Consider the following 27,474-nt stretch of genomic DNA (forward strand, 5'->3'; position numbering starts at 1 on the left):
TGTGTACCTTTCAATGTTCTTATTGCTAGTCTCATATTAAGTATCACACCTATCCCACTTGGCATTGTTTGTTATGAACTCTTTAAAGGAAAATAATGTAAGAGTATATTATTAAAGGAATATGACAAATCTGTCATTCACCGAGCAAGTTGACTGTGCAGCCTGTACCATCATCACCATAAGACCTGTTTGTGTCGGGGCGATGTAAAGCAAATTGAAAAAAAAAAAAAAAAAAAGTTAAAAATAAAATAACTGTGTTGTTCAAACATTAAACAATAGCATAAATTACTTCATGTTACAATTAGTTGACTGTCCTTGAAAACTTTTATCTAAAGTTAACAGAACTGAAAGACATACCTTCGAATCAGCAACTTCTTTCTTTCGTTTTTCTTCAAGTTCTTTTTCCTTTGCAAGACGTATCTGATGTGCAGACTGTACCAACTGTGGTTAGAAGAAAGGATATATCATCTTTCATGTGAGACTTAATTATGATATTTTCTACTTAATAGACTGAAGAATTGCTATGATCAGATTAAGTTTTCTAAGCATTTTTTCAAGAAAGTTGGTGTAAGCCTCTTGTTGCTTGTGATCGAAATGTATATACTATACTTCATGTAGCCTTGAATTCCCAAAGTGGATGATACGCATAAATAATCAAGGTGGAAGTGAACTCTACTGACCATTCAGAGGTTGCAGAGGGGTATTGGCCAAGTACTCTATTTTGATGTCAAGAATTTGTGGTCACTGGTGACTCATTACTGAATAATTGCATATCTTTCATTTTTAAATTCTGTTACCTTTGTTTTTAGGTAAGTAAGTTAGAACGAGCATAATACTGGTTTATCCAATTTTCTTGGAACTGGAACAGCAGCTGGGAGTGACTGAGTAGTCAGGGGAGTTCTAGCTTTGTTTTGTGCTTCAGTGAGAGCAACATCTGTGTGCAAAGTGAAGTGAGAATAAATAGAAAATTATAATAGGCCCAATTATTCTACTCCACATTGAGTGTTTATTTATGATACGTATGTCCATACAAATTCCACTCGTGCTGCTAAGAAATTACTTCAATAGAAATTCCTAGGTGTTTGAATTCCAAGTTGTGAGAATAGTTGACAAATTTTGTGAAATATTAAGTGAAGATGATGATGTACATTGCTAACAGAAGAAAATCTTGAAAAAATTGGACAGTGCCTGAAAAATTCTCCTAAAAAGTCTCTTAGCCACCTTTCTCAGCAAATGGGAATTTCTTATGATTACTTAAGCTGAAAACCTGCAACCTGTTTTCCTGTCATTGACCGGGTCAGGGATGTAATGAATGAATCACATATAGGCTATTAGTACGATGGGGTCGCCACTCTCAAAGTGATTTATTAATGACTGATAGGTGCTGTGAAATGATTGTTGATTGATTGATGCTTGTTGTTTAAATGGGCCTAACATCTAGGTCATTGGGCCCTAGCAATGAAATGAGAATGGAGAGTTTTGCAGGAATGAAAGATTACAGGGAAAACCAGAGTACCCAGAGAAAAACCTGTCCCGCCTCCTATTTGTCCAGCACAAATCTCACATGGAGTGACCGGGATTTGAACCACAGTATCCAGCGGTGAAAGGCCGATGCGCTGCCATCTGAGTGAAGGAGGCTTTCGATTACTAAAGTTACCGAAGTTAAAATTCTATATAATGTACTGTGGTGCAAGAACCTAAATTGGGTGATCCTGCATGTAGGATTGGATTTAGTGAATGGATTTTGAATAAAGTGCACAATGGAGAAACTGATCACAAACTCATTCTCTTTGCAGATGAAATGAGAGTTCACTTATGTGAGTATGTAATTTCTCAAAACAGTTAATATTAGAGTGCAGACAAACCTAATCTGCTCCGTGAGGAATGTCTTTATGACAAAATATTATGGTATGTACTTTTAAAATGCATTAAAATTTATTAGGCAGTCACTCTAGTTTGCTCTCGAGTTGTCCGGCCAGCAGGAAACAATAGCTTGTCAGCGAAGACCTCAGCTGCAGTTCTGCAACCAACCAACCGACCGACCAGATCTACATTTAGGGCAGTCACCCAGGTGGCAGATTCCATATCTATTGTTTTCCTAGCCTTTTCTTAAATGATTGCAAAGAATTTGTAAATCTCTTGCTAAATTATTCCACTCCTTAACTCCCCTACCTATAAACAATTTGTTCTCTTGAATTCCAGTTTTACCTTCATATTGTGATATTTTCTACTTTTAATTTGATGATCCTGTATATTGTGAAAATGAAGACAGGGAGTACAAGGCAGCACTGATGGAGCTGGCTAACCATATAGAAGGCGCCTAGATTGATCAGTTATGTTCTCTTTTTTATTAGTTGCACCCAGTCACCCTAACCATGCAGCTTGAACTCTACCATGATAACATAAAGACATGGCTTGGTGCTGTTTCAGGTTTGGTTTGTTGTAGTGTTGTAACATGCACCTAGTGGTGATAGGATTATGTATGCACCTTGTGTTCAACAATGAAATAACCGGGTGTCAAGTACTGTGGCAGTTAGTCAAATGACACTGTGCCAAGAAAATGTACACAGAGATGGTTTAGTTTAGTTTGAAAACAAAACAAATTCAGTGTATACAAACATAGAGATAGTAGAATTTTTTTCAAAATGAAGAAAGAATTGCACAGTAATGAGCCACCAGCAGCTATGGGTTCCTCATTCATCATCATTTCCCTTTTCCCAGCTGACACCAGGTACTTCCTTTTCACTTTGTCCTGTCTCTTCACCATTCCTCATCCAGCACTGTGTTCCAGTCCAGATTCTGTTGTCCTACGCTGTTTTTCACAGAGTCCATCCATCATAATCTTGGCCTTCCTCGTCCTTTCTTCCCTGTCATCTGTCTTTCCAGTGTTTGTCTATCCCTCCTCTTGTCTTCTCTACTTTACTCCTCAGGAATTTCATTTCAGATGTCTGTACTCTACTCTCATCCCTCTGAGTCATTGTCCAGGTTTCTGCTGCATGTGGCAATATAGGCAAGTAATACTCTGACTTAGCAAATGTCATGGGATAGTCACCTAATAGCGTGTGGGGTCTCCTCTGGCCCTGCAAACTGCAGTGAGACGCCGTGGAAGTGAGTCGACAAGTCTCTGGTAGTCCTCTGGATACAGCTGACACCAAATCATTTGCAGAGCGGCCGCCAATGCTGGTCTGTTCGTAGATGCAGGATCCATGGCACGCAGCCTGTGTTCCAGGACATCCCAGATATGCTCGATAGGGTTTATATTGAGGCTCCTGGGTGGGCATGGCATTCCCTGGACCTCTGCTGGGACCATTCCCGGGCGACGTGGGAGCGATGTGGTGGCGCATTATAATCTTGAAACACTGCAGAACCGTCTAGGCGCTGGAAGGCCAAAAATGGGTGGAGATGGTCTCCGAGCAGCTCAACATACTGCATACCATTCAAAGTCTCTTCCAGAACAACTACGGGGCCCATTCCATACCAGGAAAATGCACCCCAGACCATAACAGAGACACCAGCACCCTGGACCACACCTTCGAGGCAGGCGGGATCCATCGCTTCATGTGGTCTGCGCCATACACGGTGCCTTCCATCGGCATAGTGCAGTTGAAATCGTGATTCGCCCGACCATATCACGTTATGCCGTTGTTCCAGTGTCCATCCCTGATGCCTGGCGACAAATGCGCGTCGTTGTGCCCGATGACGTTGGGTTAACAGTGGCACCCGTGTGCGGCGCTGGCTCCCATACCCCATAGAACAATTGTTCCTATGGGTTGTCCACCGGGAGATGTGTCTAGCACGGCCGGTGTTGAATTGAGCCATGATTTGTTGCACGGTTGCCCGTCTGTCACTATTGACAATCCATCTCAGATGTTGCCGGTCACGGTCATCGAGGGTGGCTGGACGGCCGGTCGTTCGTCTGTTGTGGACGGTGACACCCGCATTCAACCATTCACAATACACCCTGGACACGGTTGATCGTGTGAAGCCGAATTCCCGCACCACTTCCGAAATCGCATTTCCCATCCGTCGGGCACCGACCACCATACCCCGTTCGAATGGTGTCAGCTCACGGCGATGTTCCATGTTACACCTGTCACGTGCACAGCCACTGCTCACAAGGTCTCCTATACAACTGCCGCTGGCACAGGGGGCGTGTGGTGTGCAGGCAACATACCTACGCATCAGTGCTTCGCTATCCCATGACATTTGCTCAGTCAGTGTATTCCTTGTACATTCCTTTCTTAGCCTTCATTAGTCCATCTTTATCCCATATCAATGTCCATACCTGGTGGTAAAAGGCACTCCCCAATGGTATCCATTGTCAGTTTTCTGTCAACTCATTTCCCCAAGTACTTGAAGTGTTCTACTATTTCCTGTTCCTTGTCAACTATAGACCTCATTTTTGCTACCAGAATGCTCTATGAGAAATACTGGGAGAAGGGTAAAACACTTATAACTGTTTTTCTGGATATCGAGAAAGCATATGACCATGTACCATGGAGGCATATATGGGAATGTTTGAGACATAAGAAAGTGCCCAATGACATGATAGCACGAGTACAATGATTATATGATGAAACCAAGTGTTGTGTCCAGGTCCAGGATGGAAGGTCAGATTGGTTTGAAACGAAGAGTGGAGTCCAACAAGGAAGTTGTCTTTCACCACTTCTCTTCATAATCATATTGGATGAAGTTTTAAAAGCAGTTAAAAGAAAGGATCCAACAAGTAATGCCCTGGTTTTTGCTGATGATGTAATGGTATGGGGTGAGACAGAAGCTGAAGTACAAACTAGACTAGATCTCTGGCATGAAGCTTTTACAACCTTAGGTCTCAAAATCAGCAAAACGAAGACAGTTGGCTTGGTGATGAGTAGAAACTCTCCAACTGTTCATTTAAGAATTGGTGATGATGAGATGGATATTGTAGACAACTTCCAGTATTTAGGTAGTGTTCTGTCATCAGACAATACCATACCTCAAGAGATTAGCAACAGAATACAGAAAGGTTCCAAATTCTATCACGCTGTACATCAAATACTTTGGGATGAAACATTTCCGTTAGTTTCCAAGATCAGCTTGTACAAAATATATCTAGTACCTATGTTGACATATGGCCTGGAAGCAGCAACACTTACCGGACCAACAAAGAGTTGTCTTCAGGCAACAGAAATGAAGTTCCTCCTTTCTTGTTTAAAAAAAACAAAAATGAATAAAATAAGGAATGTGGATATCCGGCAACAGCTTGGATTGGAACGAAGCTTTCTGGAGACTCCAGAAGTGAAGAGATACAATGGTATGGTCATATGAAAAGAATGCACCCTCACAGGACTCTTCGAACATACTTTGACCACAATGTTCCCAGGAAGAGACCAAGAGGAAGACCTTGTGATGTTTGGGAAAAACAGATATTGAAGGACCTTGAAATTAGAGATGTGAACTGGCATCGCATATATGAGCAGCATCTGTGGATGGATAGGACTAATTGGATGAGGCTCGTACACAATCGCACCTGGCTTGCTGGAGCGAAGAAATGATGATGATGATGATGATGATGATGATGATGATGATTTTCCTTTTTACTTTCTCTGCACATCACCATCATCTTGCTCTTCTCCACATGGAACCTCATTCCATATTGTTCAAACCTTCTATTCAGTCCATTCAGCTGTTGCTGTACCTCCTCATCTTCTCGCGCTACCACATCATCCAAAAACCATAAAGTGGCCATTGACGAATAGCAACACTTATTTTCTCCTGCCTCCTATACTGAAAAAGATGAACCACTTGCTACAACTAAAATGCACATACAATAGAATGCTCTATCAACACTCAGTAGTCCAAAAATCAATGTTGAGTCAATCAATGTTTTTCGCAGCCCCGACTATTGTCATGTCTGGTAACAGCAGAAGACAAACTGTTCTCTAGCCCCAGCATTCAATTCTCCATTCCAGTGGTTATGGGGGTCAAAATGTCTGGTAACTTATCAACACAATTTGATGCATTTTTTCAAATAGGTTTTTCAGGGAATAGTTTTGTGATAAAAGTTGTCCTCTTCCGGAGTAACTTTGGCGATGCCAAGAACATACAGGAAAACATTACGCAGCTGTGGGTGTTGTAATTACAGTCCTATTTACTTCAAGAACACTTTAGAAGAGATTAATAAAGGCACAATAACAATAAACGGGGAAGTTTATCCCAACAGGGAGGGGAAAGACAGTTCCCATTTTCAATGATAAATAGACAGATATCAGTTGACATGGACAATACACATTTAAGAACTTAATTGATGGCTCAGATATCTTCCAATTTAGAAGACGGTGCACCAGGCGAGTTAGCTGGGCGGTCAGGGGCACGCGGCTGTGAGCTTGCATCCGGGAGATAGTAGGTTCGAATCCCACTGTCGGCAGCCCTGAAGATGGTTTTCCATTTTCACACCAGGCAAATGCTGGGGCTGTACCTTAATTAAGGCCACGGCTGCTTACTTCCAACTCCTAGGTTTTTTCTATCTCGTTGTCGCCATAAGACCTATCTGTGTCGGTGCGACATACAGCAACTAGCAAAAGAAGACAGTGTATTATGAGGACAGTCAACAAGATTGCTTCTTTTCCGACCTCCTTTTCTCTCCATACAATTGGCCTTTATGATTTTTGTACCTTTGCTACCATTACAAATATTTATGCAGTGCAACATGTAATCCTTTCCATTGCCTTGGCAACATAGGAGATGATGGTGCTCCCTCAGTAGTTACTGCACATCTTCTTATCTTCTTTCTTGAATACTGGTATTATAACCCCCTTTTCACCATCCTTGGACATTTTATTTTTTCTCTCCATACACACTTTAGTATTCTATAAGTTTGCTGGAGTTCCACTGGTCTTGCAGCCTTGATCATATTTTATGGCTACTTCATCTTCATCCTTTTAACTGCCCATTCCACCTCTGTCGTTGTAATGTGTACATAAATCACAAGCAGCACGGGGACTTCAATTCACACTGAATTCAAAGATCATTTCATCTGATGGAAAAGGCCACTTATTCAAGTTGTGAATGTCCCCTTTAAAGCTATATAAACTGTTACTACTGAGCTCGATAGCTGTAGTCGCTTAAGTGCGGCCAGTATCCAGTATTCGGGAGATAGTAGGTTCGAACCCCCACTGTCGGCAGGCCTGAAAATGGTTTTCCGTGGTTTCCCATTTTCACACCAGGCAAATGCTGGGGCTGTACCTTAATTAAGGCCACGGCCACTTCCTTCCCACTCCTAGCCCTTCCCTGTCCCTTCGTCGCCATAAGACCTATCTGTGTCGGTGCGACGTAAAAGAAGTAGCAAAAAAAATAAACTGTTGCTCATGTATTCTATTCATTAAGGCATAATTTGTTGATCAAATGGGTCCACAATACGCACAAACGATGAATATCAGCTCCAAGATCAATTCAAGACTCAAGAATACTTGTTTATTAGAAGGACATTGGCATAGTCCAACAACCCCATTCACAACTGTTTTAATGTGTTATTTTAATTCCAATTTTAAATGTGTAGTCTGACATTTCATCCACACTGTTTTAGATTAAGACATGACTTAAGACATACCAATTGTAAAATTTTATTGGTGTTCATGTATGTTATTTCCAATTTTGATCATGGCTGAAGATGACCTAATGTAGCAAGGTCGAAACTAGTACCAATAATAAGATACAACATTAATCTAATGGTATTGAATAGGTGGACTTTTCTCTACACTTTGATAGTGATTGTAATGTCTGATTCCTTCTCTGTTACTTCTTCTATTCTTGCTGCCTGGATACCATTCGCCACTCTGTAGGTTATGTAACAACTATAATGAAGCTGTTAGCACAGGCAGTAACTTGGACTTTGACATGTCAATATCGTAATTCATAAAGCATTTTGCAGCTACACTGCCGCAACACTAAAAATTTACATGCCACTGAAAGCTGTCAAGAAGTCATTGTAGGTACTGAATAATTTATTTATTAAGAAGTTTATTATTAGTTATTAAAATATAAGACTTTTATCAATGTAATTGAATGAATAATTTAGTTGTTAAGAATTGTATTTTTAATTATTAAGATTGAAGACTTATGTGTCAATGTAATTAATAAGTACTTTAAAGATTTTCAGATTTACTGTAATTGGGGTCTACTACCCTGTTGTAAAATGGCAATTAAATAAATAAAATTCCTTCTCCAAATGTCTGGTTTCTCACGTACAGCAGATCACCAAAATATTATTTCCATCTGTTCACTGACTCTTCTGGTTTTGTATTACTCCTTCCTTATTCTTCATATACTCTGTGTTCACTGCTTCATTCCTACAGTTTCTTATAATTCCAAATTATTTTTTACCACAGTTCAAATCTTCCTTTACTTCCTGAGTGAAAGTTTCTCAACTTTACTTCAGTTACTACTTTTTCACAAACTCTTTTCGCTTCCATGTATCTGAGTCTACTCTCTTCAGTCTTTTGTGGTTTCCATTCCTTCCAAGTTTTCATCTTTTCCTTTACTTTATCTTTCACTCTATCATTCCACCATACTGTCTCTTTCTCCCTTACCTTTCTTGAGTTCTGCTACATGTTTTCTCTGCACAGCTTACAAATGAATTCTTAAAATTATTCCATTCCTGGTCAACATGACTAATATTTATCCTTGGTATCAGCTTTGTCATTCTTTCCTGAACTCTTCCTGAACCTCCTTTTCCTTCAGTCTCAGACCCTGATTTTTCTTTCCCTTTTTTCTAGTAGTTTTGTAACCTTGCCTACTTTGCTATCACTGCTCTTTGGGCACTCCCAAAAACTTCCTCAGGCATAGCTATAACATCCATATCCTTCTGATGTCCTTTTTCCACCAATATGTAATCAATCAACATTTTCATTCTTCTGACCCTCCATCCATACCTGGTAATCTTCTGACTATTTTTCTTCCTGAACGATGTGTTTCCTATTATTAGTTGGTTCCTTTGGCAAATGTCCATTAACATATCCCCTTCTCAATTCTTGTTGCCATATCCATATCATGAGGCTGGTTTAGTCATAGTTAAAAATAAATGTGATAGGAAGCAAAGTTGTAAAAGTAGAAATATTAGGCAGTACTATATGATTGATAAGAGAGTCATGAGGTAGTTTTTAAAAACTAGTTATTATCAGTGGAAAATGGTAAATAAAAATATAAACTGCCTATGGTAGTAAGGCATTGTAACAGAGAAGTAAAGAGATGGAGATGCAGGCTAGAAAGAAAGATTGTATAATCCCAGAAACAAAGGCATGAGGATTTTGCAGCTTGATAACATATGAAACGGGTGTACATGACAGTGAATGTCATTTTTCTCGAGGCAGATTTTGGATTTATTCCATGAATCTTTTGTCATTAAATTACAGCTTTGGCCAGTTGTTCTGCTGTAAATAAGTGTGGTCTAATTTGGGACATATCAGGAGATGATCCTAGTCCATTGTAGAATTCCACTGTTTGCAATTGCACAGAAACTGGTAAGTTATTACAAATTTTGATTCAATGATGATGTGCCATGGGACAGTCATGACCAGTATTAAGACAGCTTCTTTCTTTGATTTACTTTTGTTGATTTCTCGAGTGGATCTATGTTTTATTATTGTTTATAACTGAATAAGGCAATGATGTCCTGGCTTAATTCTTCTCATGTTTTGAGCTTGACAAATCTCTCTAGCTGTTTTACTTTTTGGTGATGTCTGAAGCCACTTCTTTTCAGTTTCAACTCAGTTAATTTATCACTGTTAGGTTGTTCAGTCTGCTGGAACTAATTTTGACTAATAAAATTATAAACTACCTAAAAAAAAGAAAGCATATGACAACAAAACAAAACACGGTTTATCGGTGTTGAGTGTCTGGCTCATGCAGACAGAAGCCCAGTAGTGGCCGCATTTACAGTTCTGCACATATGTGATATAAAATGTTGAGTCGTCACTAAATGAGGTGCTTCTTAAAAAGTTGATGGTCAGCTTCAATCTCCTTTCTCAAAAGGCTGGTCAATTAGCCTTGTCCTCTTCTGAAAACTTTGAATGCACATGGCAGCAGTACGGGAAAATTTTTTACTCTTTTAAAATGCAGTGCACCATGTTTAAATCTCTAGTGACTATCTGTGTGGTTCTGTGCCCACTATACCCAGTACAATGGCCCTGTTTGGAGTTTGCACAGGACTGTTTTGCTAACTTTTTATTTTACTACAGCCCAAAATATGTCTGCACAAGGGTGCCTCCCTTCTTGTTTTAGGTACCATTCATCATGCAATCAAGCTGCTTCCCTTCCGACCACATTGCACATGAGTAAAACAAATGAAAAACTACAAAATCTTTAAATAAAGATCAACAACAACAACAACAACAACAAAAACAACAACAACAACAATTAAAGAGTGCACTATGGTTTGTCTGGCTTCCACATGGCAACCCACAATCAGAAGCATGTCTGTTACTTCTGACTGTGTGTAGTATGGTACTATACGGTACGGTGCTCAGGAAGAGCGAGGCTCGTCCTAACTGGCCTTCATGTACCCTCACACTTGTCATAGCGGGACATGTCTTACTTACATCATCCTCGCCTGACTTCCCTGATCTCACTGCCTTGCGGCGTGCTGTGCTGCCTGCACACTACTGTAAAACAGCAGCCTCATTCAGTTGCTACTGGAAGTACTAACTATTCCTCTTATTGTACTGTCACTGTCAATAAATATCCTTGAATAAAATATTGCATGAGACTAATTTGAGACACTTTATCGACTGAGCAAATAAAATTACACTTTTTGTTTAAATTTCATTTGCAGTGAGAACTGAAACTACATTTCTGTTGATACTGGACATTGCATAATGTACTGGATGAGGAGTCATTGTTTAGGATGAAATTGAAAATACAGTATTCCCCTGCTTTTATGTTCCCAAATTTTACATTTTCCCGTTGCTTACAATGTTTTCTGTTGACCTCCTCAGATTCCCTATGCTCGCAATGTATTCAAATCCTCAAATTTACATTTGCAACATTTTATGCTTTCTGCCATTTATGCCACGCCAGGCTGTTCGAGATGGGAAAAAATTGAAGTAAAATGGCGTCGCAACTAACCTATAATGCTTCAAGTAACCATGGCATGATGACCAAACTGGACAGCACACTCTTGATGACAACACATGGGCAAAACTAGGTGATTATGAATATCAGGGGAAGCTACGCAAACTGCATGACAACTCTGATGAGTGTGTTACCTACTTGACAAATTCACGCATGCATGACAATTCTTTTAATATAAATATAAGAGAAAGAAAATTTATTGTATCTTAAATAATTCTATAGCCATTATAAGAAAGATGATTAGATTAAAATAATATACTGTATTACATAATATTTTAACTACCTACTGGCACCCTTCTCATGGTCAGTGGATGAGCAGAATTAAAAAAAGGCATTGTAGTGTCAACAGTTAATTTGCAATGGACCTTTAGTTGAGGTAAGTACTGTAACAGGATTAAGATTTAAAATATTCTATAAATTAGTAATACCAGTATCCATTTGTGTTTTCACTTTACAAAACTGAAAAAATGAGTGTATCTTCCTAATTCAATACATCATATATTCCATCATTAGACGGAGTATACAAATTCAAACATGTTTTGGCTCGTTTGGGCCATCTACAGTGAAAAATGAGGGAGGGGTGGTGTTGAAATAATTTACATAATACAAGTTAAAAAATGCCAAAAAACATAATGAAGGAACAAATGAAAACACAAACTAAAGAGAGCCTAGATGGAAACAAAATTAGCACAATCTATATATATAAAGTAAATTGTCCTGACTGACTGACTGACTGACTGACTGACTGACTGACTGATTCATCACCGCCGAGCCAAAACTAGACGTAAAGAAATGAAATTTTGGGGATACATTCATATTAACATGTAGGTGCTCGCTAAGAGAGGATTTTTCGATATTCTGTCGCTAAGGGGGTGAAATGGAGGATGAAATTTTAAAATGACTGTATCTATATCTCAAAACCTTAATAGTTTACAGATCTAAAAGTTGGTATTTAGAATCTCTTTTAAAAATAAGGAAACATGTATTTTTTTGTTTTTGGAAAATCCAATTAATGGGAGGGTGAAAAGGGGAGTGAATTTTTAAAATGAGTGTATCTATTTCTCAAAACTTCGAAAGTTTACAGACGTAAAAATTGGTATTTAGAATCTCCCTTAAAAATAAAGAAACACGTATTATTTTGTTTTCAGAAAATTCCAATAGGAGGGGTGAAAAAGGGGTTGAATGTCTTTAATGAGGATACTTATATCTCAGAAACTGAAGATATTACAGACCTGAAAATTGGTATTTGGGATCTCCTTTAAAAGTAAAGGAACACATTTTTTTTTTTTTTTGGAAAATCCAATTAATAGAGGGAGGGGGGCTGAAAAGGGGGGTGAATTTTTAAAATGAGTGTATACATATATATCTCAAAACTTTTGAAGTGTACAGATGTAAAAATTGGTATTTAGAATCACCTTTAAAAATAAAGAAATAATAATTTTTTGTTTTCAGAAAATCCTAATAGGAGGGGTGAAAAGTGTGAAAAAAGGGGTTGAATGTCTTAAATGAGGATTCTTATATCTCAGAAACAGAAGTTATTACAGACCTGAAAATTGGTATTTGGGATCTCCTTTGAAAATAAAGAAACGTGTATTTTTTTGTTTTTGGAAAATCCAATTAATGAGGGTTAAACAGGAATGACAAATTGGGGTGAAGACACTATCTACAGTATATCTAAGAAACGTAAAATGTTACAGACAGAAAACATAGGTGATTTGTTTTTGGAAACTCCATTTAAGAGGAACTAAATAGGGTGTGAAATTTTAAAATGAGCATTTCTGCAGTATATCTCAAAAACTTAACATGTTACCGAAGTGACAAATAGTATTTTTTATCTCTACTAAAAGTAAAGAAACATGTATTTTTTGTTTTCTGAAAAACCACTTGGGTGGAGGGGTAAAAATGACTGAAAATGGGGTTGAAATCTTTATTAGGATACTGATATCTCAAAAGCTGTAGACATTACAGACGTGCAATTTGGTATTTGGAATCTCCTTTAAAATATATGAATACATATTTTTTGTTTTTGGATATCCACCTAAAGGGGGGAGAGGAATCGAAAAATTATTTGAATTATTTCTATGAGGATACTATTATCTCAAAAAGAAAGATTTTTCAGACGTGGGGGGTGAAAGAATAGAAAAATTAATTGAATTAATTGTATGAGGATATTTACATCTAATAAAAACTACAGATGTTACAGACGTGAAAATTGGTATTTGGATCTCCTTCAAAAACAAAGAAAAAAGCATTTTGGGGGGAATCATCTTGAGGGCGGGGCTGAAAATGAGTTGAATTCCTTTTATGAGGACACATATCTCAAAAACTGAAGATGTTAGAGTCGTGATAATTGGTATTTAGAAGACCCTTTACTATTAAAGAAACAAGTATTTTTAATGAGAAATTCACCAAAGGGGGAGGGGGTGTGAAAGGAAGTGAAAAAAGTTAATTCTTTTTATGGGGATACTTATACTTCAGAACTGAAGGTAACAGACGTGAACATTGGTATTTGGAACCTACTTTAAATATAAGGAAACACGTCTTCATTTTTTGGGGGGGAGGGGGTATATCAACTTAACGGCGGTGGGGTGAAAAAGGAGTTGAGACCAATTGATTTTACTGTTCATAATCTTCTTATTCTGATCATGAACTGATCATTTTTAATCTTTCCTGGGTTCGTTTTCAAGAACCATCTTTTCCTTTGGAGAACATAAAGTTAGATTACAGTAGATTTTCCTGCTATATAAATAAAAATGTAAACACATTTGAAATAAATGATAGGAATGAAATTGACCGTGCAATTGTTCACCTCTATAATAAGGTCAATAATGCACAGAGTATATCATTCGTATCGCCAGAAATCTTGGGCACGTCCCTACGCGTGACGATGGTGCTGGTCACATTGTCAGCAATGACAATGGCAGCAGATGTAATTTACCACCAAGTAGCGGTCTTGTATTTTGCTGTGTGTTCCAGACCAATAATAATAATAATAATAATAATAATAATAATAATAATAATAATAATAATAATAATAATAATAATAATAATAATAATAATAATAATAATAATAATAATAATCTAAATTCAACTAATTGCCCACCTTAATAATAATAATAATGTTCTGGACCATCGTCAAAATGTGCAGACCGCACAGGAAACAGGTCCTGGCCGGGCTGCGGGTTCAGTACCGCCAAGGCACCCATGACGACACCACGCTGGATCTCCTCAAGGATTTGATCCATATTAAAAATGCTTATAGGAAAAGATGGCCAAGTTTTAGGGACCCAACTGACCGGGTGGAATACCTGTACCTACCCCGGGAAGTACGAAATCGATTGCTGGGAAGAAAGATTAAAAAATGGGAGGAACTTTGCCGTAATCTCTCAGAAAACGAATCAGATTGCGAATTTTGGCGGATTCTATCAGAAAACGAGCTAGATCATGAATTTCGGCGAATTAAATTATAAATTTCATTATAATACCGTAGCGAAGCACAGGTATCTTGCTAGTATACAATATTTACATCATTATGTGGAGCAAAAAACAACTCACTGTGACAAAATTCAGTGAAGCATGTGTTAATACAAAACAATAATTGAAACTAAAAACTGTGTTAATCTAAGAAAAGAAATGAAAAGAAATGATACAGATGGAAATGAACAGTAAGTGCACATGGTGAGGTGGTGGACCTCATAGTTTACAAAATATTGGTTTTGTAACAATAACAAAACAGGTTGAAATCACTGAGATCACTGTCGAAAATTCCATCTAATGATGGAATATATGATGTATTGAATTAGGAGGATACACTCATTTTTTCACCTTTGTAAAGTGTAAACCGTCAATACGGAATAATTCTAATATCTTGTAATGCATTTGTATAATGTTTACATCCTTTTCCAGAGCGTTTTTGCATATATAACTTGTTTCCCATGATTTACACTTTCTCCCTGTTTATACTAGTATTCTATGGATCCATTGAAAGGCGTAAAAGAGGGGTAATACTGTATCTTCCAAAACCGCAGATAAAAGGCATCTGAGTACTCTTAGGGAAGACACCCAGTACAAACCTCCAATACAAATCATGCATGCAATACAATGAACATAGTAATATCATATACAGTATTGTGTGTAAGTAATAATGCAGTGTTTTATTTTCCTTTATGGCTGTTTAATTAATATTATTTTATTTTATTATATTGTTTGAAATCATAGAGATCATAGAGTTGTGATATCAAAAATGGGAGTGGGGAAAATAAAAAATTAAAGGAGGTAAGAGATAGTAAAATGAAAGTATTTATTTTGGGAGAGACTGAAACAACAAATTCCATTTACTGAAGTAGGAAATGAGGAAGATGAATGATCCAACTTCAAAGGAGCATTTGTAAGTGGGGCAGAGAGTGCCTCTAATATTGATGAGAGTGAAAGAAAGGAGATACCACAGTGTAATGACAAGGTGAGAGAAGCAGTGAAAGTAAAGAAGAATGCATGGCAAGAATGGAATAGAGATAAAAAAGAAGAAAGAAAAATGACATATCTTGATAATAAAAAGAAATTAAGAAAGTGGTAAAAGAAGAAAATTTGGGAAGAATTTACACAAAAGATGGAAACAGATGGAGTTGGCAAATATAGAAGATTGTTTGGAATTATGCAAAGTAATAGGAAAGAAAGAGTTTATACAAAGATGATGAAAGAGGAAGATGGAGAGTTGACAACACATCCAGAATAAATAAAGAGGAGATGGAAGGTGTATTTTGATAAACTGCTGAATGTGAGAAACTGCGCAGAGGAGATGGTAGTAATACAGTATGATGACACAACAGTAGAAAAATGATAACAATGTTGAAGGCAGAATTAGCAGTCTGTGGAGTGAAAATGCGGAAGGCACCAGGGATGGATGAAATTAGTGTGGAAATGATAAAGGCTGCTGGACCTGTTGGACTACAATGGGTGTACAGATTGTTAAAGTGCAACTGGAGACAGAAATGTGTGTCAGAAGACTGGAGAAAGGGAATAATAATACCAGAAGGGGGACAGAAAAGTGTATGATAATATAGAGGAATCACATTCTTATCACAAATGGCAAGAATACTGGAAAGGATACTAGGGAGGAGAATAAGAAGAAAAATGTAGAAGGAAAGTTGTAGAAGGAACAGTATGGCTTTAGAAATGGAAGATCTACATTGGACTCAGTCTTCAACATTAGGCAATTAATGGAAAAGAATTTGGAAAATGGAAAGGATCTGGTCATGATATTCATAGTTCTAAGGAAAGCATATGATAGTAGTTAGCAGGGAGAAGGTTTGGGAAACCATGGGTGAACAGAGACTGGGTACACAAACTGTAGAAATGGTGCAAGCAATGTACAACAAATGCATCAGCAGCATAGAGACTGGTTAGAAAGACTGAATGGTTTAGAAATGTAACTGGACTAAGATAAGGAAGTCCGCCTCTATTATGTAGTGGTTAGTGTAATTAGCTGCCAATCCTGGAGGCCCGGGTTCGATTTCCAGATCTGCCATGAAATTTTAAAAGCGGTATGAGGGCTAGAACGGGGCCCACTCAGCCTCAGGAGGTCAAATGAGTAGAGGCGGGTTCAATTCCTACCTCAATCATCCTGAAAGTGGTTTTCCATAGTTTCCCACTTCTCCTCCAGGCAAATGCTGGGATAGTACCTAACTTAAGGCCACGGCTGCTTCCTTCCCTCTTACTTGTCTATCCCTTCCAAACTTCCCATCCTCTCCCAAGGCCCCTGTTCAGCTTAGCAGGTGAGGCCGCCTGGGCGAGGTACTGGTCATTCTCCCCAGTTGTATCCCCCGACCCAAAGTCTCAGGGTCCAGGATACTGCCCTTGATGCAGTAGAGGTGGGATCCCTCGCTGAGTCCAAGGATAAACCAACCCTGGTGGGTAAACAGATTAAGAAGAACTATGATAAGGAACTGTGCTGTCACCTGTTTTGTTTCTACTGATCATGGACAAAATTGTAAAGGAGACAAAGGAAACATATGGGAATAGGGATTTGAACTTATTACTATTTGCAGATGATATTGTGATCTGGGGAATGAACAGCAAAGAAGTACAAGAACAACTTGATGCACTGAATGAAAAATTGAAAAGTATGGTCTGAAAATCAGTGCAGAGAAAAGCCATGGTGATCTCCAGAGGAGAAAGACAAGTGAAAGGCACTGTGAAAATTGGTAAAAATGAAAAGGCTTATAGCTTTTAGTGCCAGGAGTGTCCGAGGACACATTCGACTTGCCAGGTGCAGGTCTTTTGATTTGACGCCCGTAGGGCACCTGCTCGTCGTGATGAGGATGAAATGATGATGAAGACAACACATACACCCAGCCCGTGTGCCAGCGAAATTAACCATTGATGGTTAAAATTCCCGACCCTGCCGGGAATTGAACCCGGGACCCCTGTGACCAAAGACCAGCAGGGTAACCATTTAGCCACGGAGCCGGAAGTGAAAATTGGTGGTCAAACCCTTCAAACTATGGAATGTTTCAAATACCTAGGGAGTGAATTAGCAAGAAGGTGCAACCGGCCAATGCACTGTACCAGAGTGTAAGAAACCTTGTCTGGAATAAGGAAGTACCAAGGAAGTGTAAAGAGATAATGTACAAAATGTATAATGTACCCATATTGACTTACATGGCTGAGACCTGGACAATGACAAGTAGGGAGGAGCGTAGAACTCAAGGCAGCGAAATGAAATACCTAAGAAGTATGATAGGAAAGACAAGGAAAGACAGGTTGGGAAATGGAGATGTTAGAAAGGAGGTTGGAATGGAAAACCTAAATGAGAGAACTGATAGGAGTAAACTAAGATGGTTTGTAAATGTAAAGGGGATGGAGGAGAAAACAATTTATGAAGATGAGGTTTGAGAGAAACAGAGTGAAAGGGAGACATAGAACAAGGTGGATCAATTCAATAAAGAGAAGTGCAAGAAGAAGAAACCTGGAGTGGGACAAAATGATGAAAGAGAAACAGTGGAAGTGGAGAAGTGCCATAAATGCTCCGCTCCAGCAGAAGCTAGATAAGGTGAAAGGATGAAAAGAAAAAAAGTATTTGAAAGTCTTACATGCACTAAAAACCTTTAAAATTCAGTTTACAGTTCTCTGCTTGAAAATATCATATTCAAGTTGTGGTATTTCTTAGGTACAATTTATATTTTTTGTAAAGATGTTAAGCAGTTAGTTTCCTTTTAATAGTAATAATAATGTTATTTTGCTTTACGTCCCATTAACTACTTTTAGTCTTCGGAGACGCTGAGGTGCTGGAATTTAGTCCCACAGGAGTTCTTTTATGTGCCAGTAAATCTACCAACACGAGGCTGTCATATTTGAGCACCTTCAAATACCACCAGACTGAGCCAGGATCGAATCTGCCAAGTTGGGGTTAGAAGGCCAGTGCCTTAACCATCTGAGCCATTCAGCCTGGCTAGTTTCCTTTTATTTGAAAAGAAGTTCCTAAAAAGTGTAACTTTCATATGCACTATGAAAGTCATCTATAAAAAAAATGTTAATGGACATAGGTTTGCGATTTATTTTGTGTTGTTTGAAATGAATTGTAAATGTTGTGCCTTTACTGATAAAATAATCCCCAAAAATTCTCTAAATAACCTGTGACTGTGCTTGAAGCATCAACATTAAATACCTCAATGCACTTGTTTACTCTACAAAAACATGCAAACAAGCCAAACTCTTGTTTTGTTTTCGCTCAATGACCATCACTGACGATGCCTATATATGCAAACACATCTTCCTGCTATCTCTTGATAAATGTAGTTGAATGAGGTCACGTTCTTAATACTGATGATTTCTTCTGCAAGCTGTTATCCAAAAATCTAAATTAATTTCAATGTGTTATTACTTGCCTTCCTTTTTAGCATAGCTATATAACATCCTTCTTCCTTCAGGTCCAGGCATGAAGTTTTGTGAGGACATAGGTCAGGAAGTTCTCCAATCTCAAATAAGTCACATGGAGGAACCTGGAACAGTTATATTAGAATGAATCTCATTCCTTCAAAGTAAAGAATCAATCAATCAATCAATCAATCAATCAATCAATCAATCAATCAATCAATCAATCAATCAATCAATCAATCAATCAATCAATCAATCAATCAATCAATCAATCAATCAATCAATCAATCAATCAATCAATCAATCAACATTAAGGACTGTCACCCAGGTGGCAGATTCCATACCAGTTGTTTACCTAGCTTTCTTTTAAAGGGATCAGAAGCTAATTAAATGGTCGCCACAGCTTGGGTGACACAGTGAATGCCTGCATGATGAAACTGTAATAGGACTATTTCTTGACCTTTCAAAGGCATTTGATACTGTTAATCATGAAATATTGTTGCACAAATTATATCAGACTGGGGTTAGAGGAATTATTAATGACTGGTTTAGATCATACCTGGATAAACAATCCCAGTTTGTTGAAATTACACATCGTAACAGGAAAGGGCATAATGAGACATAGCACTCTCAGGTCAAAAACATAGACTTAGGTATTCCACAGGGTAGTATTTTAGGGCCTGTTCTTTTCTTGATCTGTGTGAATGGTCTTCCTCGCAATAATAAAGTAAAAACTGCAGTTCTGTATGCTGATGATAAAAACATAATTATTAAAAATCCTGACCCTATGTCTATAGAAATTGCAGCAAATGCAGTCCTGTCTAGGTTAGAATCATGATTCAGGAAAAGAATATTAACATTGAACCTAAAAAAGACTATGACAAAACTGCAAAAAAATACAACCTTATATTAAATGCAAATTCAATTGAAAATACTTTGACCACAATATTTTTAGGTGTTCATATAGATGAACTAGATTGGATTGTCATATTTAAAAAATAGGGAAGTCTCAGTTCTGTTTGTTTTGCCTTAAGGATTTTGTCTAATAGTTGTACTGAAGAATATGTTAGAACAGCATATTTTGGATATTTCCATTCAGTCATCACTTATGCTATTGACCTCTGGGGCTACTACAAATCAAATCTTGATGTTATTTTTCGAATACAGAAACGAGCTATCGGAATTATATTGAGATGTAGCAGGTTAGATCATTGCAGACCATTATTTAAGAGACCAAGGATATTCCCAGTACCAATCATATACATCATGCAACGCATTCTACACATGAAAAAAATATTGATCCCTTCAGAAAGAATTTTGACAATCACAATTACCAGACGCACACAAGAAATAATATTTTTATCTAGCATAAGAGTAAAACCATTGCCTTGAGACATGTAGACTCTGTTGGAATAAGATTACAGTATATAATAAGGCTCCAAATAAGATTAAAGATATTAGTCCCATCAGTTCATTTACCACAGCTTTAAAAAATCTCGTGTTGAGTAACTGCTTCTATAGTACAGAAGAATACATAATGAAGTGCTGGTAATGAAGCTGTTTCTTATTAACTTGTAAACGTTCTTAATATCTAGTATATAGCCTTAAAAATATGTTGATGTCACATTGATTATGTACATATTGTTAACGCCACACCCATAGATTTTTATTTTATCTTGTAAATATTGATTATTAATATTATTTTAAAAAATTAGGATGTGCTGTCCTAACATTGAGGTATTTGGTGTTCTTGTTTATTTTTTCCTTTTTCTTCTTTTTCCAAATGTTTATTATTGTGCATATATTATTGTTAGTATTAATAAATCACTTGACAACTCCTATACTGTTGACATATTTCAAAATATGTAATTGTACAGTCTATGGAAGCTAAATGAATGAATATTGTGCATGTTTTCAACTTCTATAATGCATATTTTAACATGTTTTATCACCAGTCTTCAAGAAAAATGTAAAGCAAGTAATACCGTGAACTCTTTTGGCAATGAAATGGCACTTATGAAGACACACCTCCAAATCATACTAGCTTGAATCAATCAAGAAGCTAGAAACTCGCAGTTTGTGTCTTCGTGATACGCTGGACATTATGGTAAACGTAAAGCATGAACTGAAAGGTATCCCAGGAAATCTTGGATTCTGTCTGCAAATAAAATATCATGATGTCCTTAAATGAAATCCAGGCTACGACATCATCATACAGTAGCTACAAACAAATATTTGGCTGGTACTGATAATGTGTATCTACTAGAAATCAATCAATCAATCAATCAATCAATCAATCAATCAATCAATCAATCAATCAATCAATCAATCAATCAATCAATCAATCAATCAATCAATCAATCAATCAATCAATCAATCAATCAATCAATCAATCAATCAATCAATCAATCAATCAATCAATCAATCAATCAATCAATCAATCAATCAATCAATCAATCAATCAATCAGTCAATCAATCAATCAATACTGATCTGTATTTAGGGCAGTCGCCCAGGTGGCAGATTCCCTATCTGTTGCTTTCCTAGCCTTTTCCTACATGATTTCAGAGAAATTGGAAATTTATTGAACGTCTCCCTTGGTAAGTTATTCCAATCCCTAACTCCCCTTCCTATAAATGAATATTTGCCCCAAACATCTACACTCGCTCCTAAATTCAAATAATGTCCATGTCATATCCATAGATGTAGAGAGATCATTCACCACACTGAAGCTAGTTTTAACAGACAAACAGTACAGATTTATTATGCCAGGAAACTTTGAGAATATTGTTGTAATATACTGCAAAGCATATCATGGACACGAAAAGTAGTGCATGGAGTGTAAAATGAAAGAGGAATGTGCATTTGTGTTCTTTTTACTTTTGTGATTTTTTACACTGTTTTCTTACAGCCTTACTAATTTATTTATCATGTGTATTAATTAACACACTGCATCTTATCTTGGAGACATGTGCACCCACTGATATATTCATACGACTCACAAACTATGGACGGATTGTTTGTACTAGTGCAACAACCGCAGCTGTAAGTAGTGTTAATTCTTGTTTTCATTCACTTGTTTATTCATGATCATGATTTTATATACTGGTGTGGATGAATTGCGCGAGTCTATTAAAGGAACGTTATGTTTGTATTTCATACGAGTGTTTAACAGCATGAAAATAAGTGCATACTTAAATGCATATTTCACCACCACTTGCAGCATAGTTGCATGCTTATATTGTTGATTTATATAGTATATACATCCGATGTCTACTGATTGGTGATCACACTTCTTAGTGCTTACTTCGAGAGTTAATGCATTGTCCTCTCCTTGATGGCACTCTTATTTCTTCTGATGTTTCTTCCTTATGGTATGGGTAGTGCTTGGATAATCAGAGGCAGTGTTTTTCTCTTATCTCATTCAACCAACCACGTATTAATTGGCTAAAATGAAAAATTCCTCAAAAGCATGCTTCTCTTTTCTGGTTGGCTCTTCAGACTCCTGATGTAAATTACTATAGAACAAACAAAGGCACTGTATGATTTTCCAGGCCACTGAGTACCAAGCTCGATAGCTGCAGTCACTTAAGTGCAGCCAGTATCCAGTATTCAGGAGATAATGGGTTCGAACCCCACTTCGAAAGTCCTGAAGAGGGTTTTCCATGGTTTCCGATTTTCACACCAGGCAAATGCTGGGGTTCTACCTTAATTAAGGCCATGACTGCTTCCTTCCCACTCCTAGCCCCTTCCTGTTCCATTGTCGCCATAAGACCTATCTGTGTCGGTGCGACGTAAAGCAACTTGTAAAAAAAAAAAAAAAAAAAGAAGGCTACTGTGTACTTGTCTTCCATTTGGTGAGAAGTAATGTCTCTACCTTTATTTAGATAATATCTAGTATAGCATGAGGTCTTGAAATGTCATGATCCACAGAAGGTTCATCATGAATGGAAGAAAGCTGCTGTATCTGTTTTGTTCTTTTTAGGAACATACAAATGATACTGAAACATTGTTGAACCAACTGGCCTAAGAAATTTCTCTTTTATTCTTCCTGAGAGTGCCTATACATGTTATTTTATCTTCTAAAAGATCAGGGACTAAGACATATCTGGTATACCAGTTGTTGATAGTTAGAATACGATCTTCCCCTTCACATGGTCTATTAAGCTTTTAATTACATCATAAGGCTTATTAGACAGTTCATAGGAGGCAGAAGATTGCCTGCCACAATAGGCATATCTCCAGGGATGAAGTATAAAAGGTTTTAGCATGATTCAGTTTTTAGAATTTTAACCCACACTTCGCCGCCTTTATAAATGCACGTCTCCCTTGAAACGGCACCAACTTCTTATCTATTGTAACAAATTCACTTAGTATGTAGTTCTTTTTACACTTTGCTCAGTACTAGCTCATGCTGAATTAAGTTGATGGTTCTTCACTGATGCCCAGTCCATTGCAATAAGTGCAATAGATAAATCTATATTCGTATTGGATACGGGAAGTGACAACTGAGCTTGTGGGCATCCGTCCTCCAATTCCATGTCCTATCAGCTTTGAAGTTGCTGAAAATTTACAGAAAAAATACCGGTAAGCATACATCTCAATTTTTAAGACCCGGTATCGAGGGACATTGGTGATGTAAATAACTGACTTGTACAAAAAGCAGCAGTTAAAACGTTTTTAAAAAAGCTTTTCTTCCGCTTATTGAAAACATGTTGATCTAGTATCGACACACTCATATTTACAGGGGCTACGAGACCTGCATATATCTTTGGGAGCTGGGTTTCTTAATGGAGGGGGAATATCTTTTGATGGTACTAACATTCCTGTTTTCATTTTCTTGACTACCTAACTTGGAAGAATTCACTACCATTACGGAGAAACTTTACAAAGGTGAAAAATGAGAGTATCCTCCTAATTCAATACAATAAATATTCCGTCATTAGACGGAGTAAACAAATTCAAACATGTTTCGGCTCGTTTGAGCCATCTTCAGTGAAAAATGAGGGGAGTTTGAAATAATTTACATAATATAAGTTGAAAAAATGCTAAAAAACATAATGGAGGAGCAAATGAAAAAACAAACAAAAGAGAGCCTAGACGGAAACAAAATTAGCACAAATATACAATATTTACATCAATATGCGGAGCAAAAAACAACTCACTGTGACAAAATTCAGCGAGAAGGTGTTAATTTAAAATAATACTTGAAACTAAAAACTGTGTTAACCTAAGAAAACAAAGGAATGAAAAAACAAATGATGCAGATGGAAATGAACAATAGTAGCACATGGTGAGGTTGTGGACCTCATAGTTTACAAAATATTGGTTTAGTAACAATAACAAAACAGGTTGAAATCACTGTCGAAAATCATCCTTGTAGAAACCCAACACATTAAATTGGTCAGGAGGGGAGCGGGAGCAAACATTTTTGAGAAACCAAGCCTGATGTAACGTGCAGGCAAAAAGCCTGTGACAAGGAAAAAACACCAATGAAATTTAAAGCTTTAGAAACAGCAGCATTTTCAATATCTTCTCAATCTAGCGGTCCCTTTCTTGATTATTGTTCCATAATGTTGGCTGGTGTCTTGCCTTATTATAAAGGGTCGGAAGGGCCGCGATATAAAGTTGAGAAGCTGTGTTAGGCAAAAGACAGATGCATAGTAAAATGTAAGTGATCTAGTGGAAACCGTCAATGAAGTTCTAATCTGTAATGGAAAAATGAGGTTGTGTGAGAAACGTGGGGTGATAAGTAAAAAGTGTAGAACGGGTGTGAAGAAAGCTTAAACTTACGGTGTTTAGCAGGTGGTTGTCCTCTCAAATGGCCTGGCCTTCTCAAAGTAACGGTCTCGTTCGTGTGATTGAGTCTGTTGTTGGTTCGACTGTGTTTGCTAGGATGGAAGGAGCGGAGGGGGAAGGGGTGGTCCAGGGCTGGTGTGAGGAGGGGGGAGTGGTGGTGAGTTGGAGAGATGGAGGTGGGGTTTGTTTGTGTTATGGAAATTCTGAAAAATATATGGAATGAATGTTTCAAGTAGAATGTTCTTTTTCTCGCTGACTTCAAAAATGTGAGAGGGGTTCATAAACTGATCTAAATCGATGTGGATGCTCTTGAGAACGTTGAGCAAGGTGCCTTTTTGCTCATAATGCAAGATCTTGAGGTCTTTATCTATTGAAGTGTATTCGTGGCTGGATGCTTTATGATGTTCACTCATAGCTGAGAAACGATTATATTTGGGAGCGTTGCAATGTTTGGCGTATTGTGATAGTACATATATCACACCCCCGAATTATATGTAGAAGTTAGAGATATTATTGTCAGTATTCGATTTATTATTATTATTATCAGTATTATTATTATTATCAGTATTTCATTTGTATGTTTTGTCATTTATATTGGTAAGCTGGAAGATATCCACATATGTAGGTATGAGTAATATGTTTTGCATGAGTGGGAAAACATTGCTTTAATAACTCTGGTAATTTGAATGAGTCATATGGCTGCCCCAGTGTCTGTTGTGATGTACTTGTGTCAGGAAATTCCATTACTCATGTATATATCCCAGCCTGATGAGATAAGCTTGTTGTTGTACCAGGGAAAATTTGGTGATTCATGTAAAACTCCCGAGTGTTTGTTTATCTCTTGGGAGAAAGGAGACGTTCAGGGCATATCTTGACAAGAGGTTCACTCATGATTGGCTGGCAAGCACCAATCCAGACGTATCATCTGACAGGAGGGGGATGTTGATGTCTATAAAGGTTGATGATACGGCGGCAACCAGGACATTGTATAGTACATTGTATGGAACATTATAAGTGACATTATAAGTGACATTGTAAGGGTGATTGTAGAGGTGATTGTAAAGGAACGAGAAGGAAGATAACTACAACTACAACTACAACTGAGGCACTGTACGGGAAGGAAGTGGTGCTGATACACGGTACTGGAGTGACATGGCTGCAATGGACTGGACTTCAAACGTTCGTGGAGCGTAGTCGTGTTATGTTCGTGGAAAGTGGCTGATTGTGGAGAGTGCTTGCGCATTAAGTATTGTAGCACTTGTGGCGGCCTAGCATTATATGTTGGTGAAAGCTATCTCAGACTTTCCATAAATTTATGTTGAGGATCGACAGACGTGTGTATATATCTTTACAACAAGTGTTAAAATATGTGAACACAGTAGTACAAGGTACAGTATCTGTGTGATGTGATAACTGCCGATTATGAGAATCGGTAAGTCGAATTGATATAGAGACAGTGAAGGGTATTTATCTTCATACATGTACATTGTTCATCGGACTATCTACAAATGGTAGCTTAGTTCTCGCTTTCGTTTTCCCACGGTTTTCATTATTGTTGTTGTTGTAAATATGGGGTCTTCCAGCAATATTTTATGTGTGTATTATATGTATAATGTTGTATGTTGATGAGGTGCTCATGCACGGAATTTGTTCAGAATATAGTTAGCTATTTTAAATCAGTGTTATTGATGAACCTAGGTGCAGTTCCTACCTAATTAGTCGTTTTCAGGAGGTTAGGTAAGGCCTGCAGCAGATGTACCAGTACGCAGCATTATGTACACGCCCTGGGATATAAAGTTTATCATGCTCTTATCTAAATTCAAGGGATCCATTCTGGTGAACTCTGGCGCCCATACTACGGACATTTCGGTTAATTATGCTTATTAATTTTATTAATTTTTTGAGTAATTTTATTTATATTTTAATTCATGATTTTATTTATATTTATTAGTATTCATCAAATTATTACAGTATCTTATGACAAAATTGCAGCCTGTTTGTCTAATATAGCTGGAATTACAGGAGTTCAAATATTTGTTATTAATGTTGTTATAGTTATTGTTGACAGTGTGTGGATTGAAAATGAGTTTGGAGTTGGTGTGGGAGGTTCTATAAGCTATTTTGATGTTGTGTTTCTTAAAAATATTAGAAATTTGGTCAATGTTACTATTATTGAAAGTGAATGTGGAAAACTTTTCTTTAGGAGCAGAATCTTTTTCTAGGATAGTCTTGGGTCTGCTTTTATATCTGTTGATGATTCTGCTGATGAAGGCTCTACTGAAACCATTGTGTTCTGCAATATTGTAAATGGTATTAATTTATTTTTTGTAATTCTTGCGAGATACAGGGACAGTTAATGCTCTGAGAACCACGCTATTGTAAGCTGCTTTTTTATGTATGTCTGGATGCACAGAGGTCTGATGGATGGTATTGATGGTATGGGTGGGTTTCCTGTATATATTGAAGGATAAAGTGTTGTTGCCGTTGCACATAATGGTTAAGTCCAGGTAATTAAGGGCTTTATTGTTTTCTGACTCTATGGTGAATTTTATATGTGGGTCAATGGAGTTGAGAAATCCAAGTACTGTGTTGCTGTTAGTAAAGTGGGAGTCTAAAATAACAAACGTGTCATCTACAAAGTGTGTCCAGTGTTGAATGGCACTGATCTTGCCAATGATGTGAGAATGCTCTAAATGAT

At 37.5% G+C, this 27,474-nt stretch overlaps 1 protein-coding gene across 1 annotated transcript in view; it reads right to left on the minus strand.

The window, feature by feature from the left end:
- Positions 1 to 27,474, minus strand: part of LOC136866625 (uncharacterized) — a 293,808-nt gene that overhangs the window by 32,242 nt on the left and 234,092 nt on the right. The window contains exon 9 of the mRNA XM_068226783.1: positions 18,990 to 19,103. Coding sequence (XP_068082884.1) covers positions 18,990 to 19,103 — 114 coding nt within the window. The remainder of the gene's footprint in view (positions 1 to 18,989; positions 19,104 to 27,474) is intronic.

This window comes from Anabrus simplex, chromosome 3 (assembly GCF_040414725.1).
Source record: "Anabrus simplex isolate iqAnaSimp1 chromosome 3, ASM4041472v1, whole genome shotgun sequence".
In the NCBI taxonomy this organism is placed as follows: domain Eukaryota; kingdom Metazoa; phylum Arthropoda; class Insecta; order Orthoptera; family Tettigoniidae; genus Anabrus; species Anabrus simplex.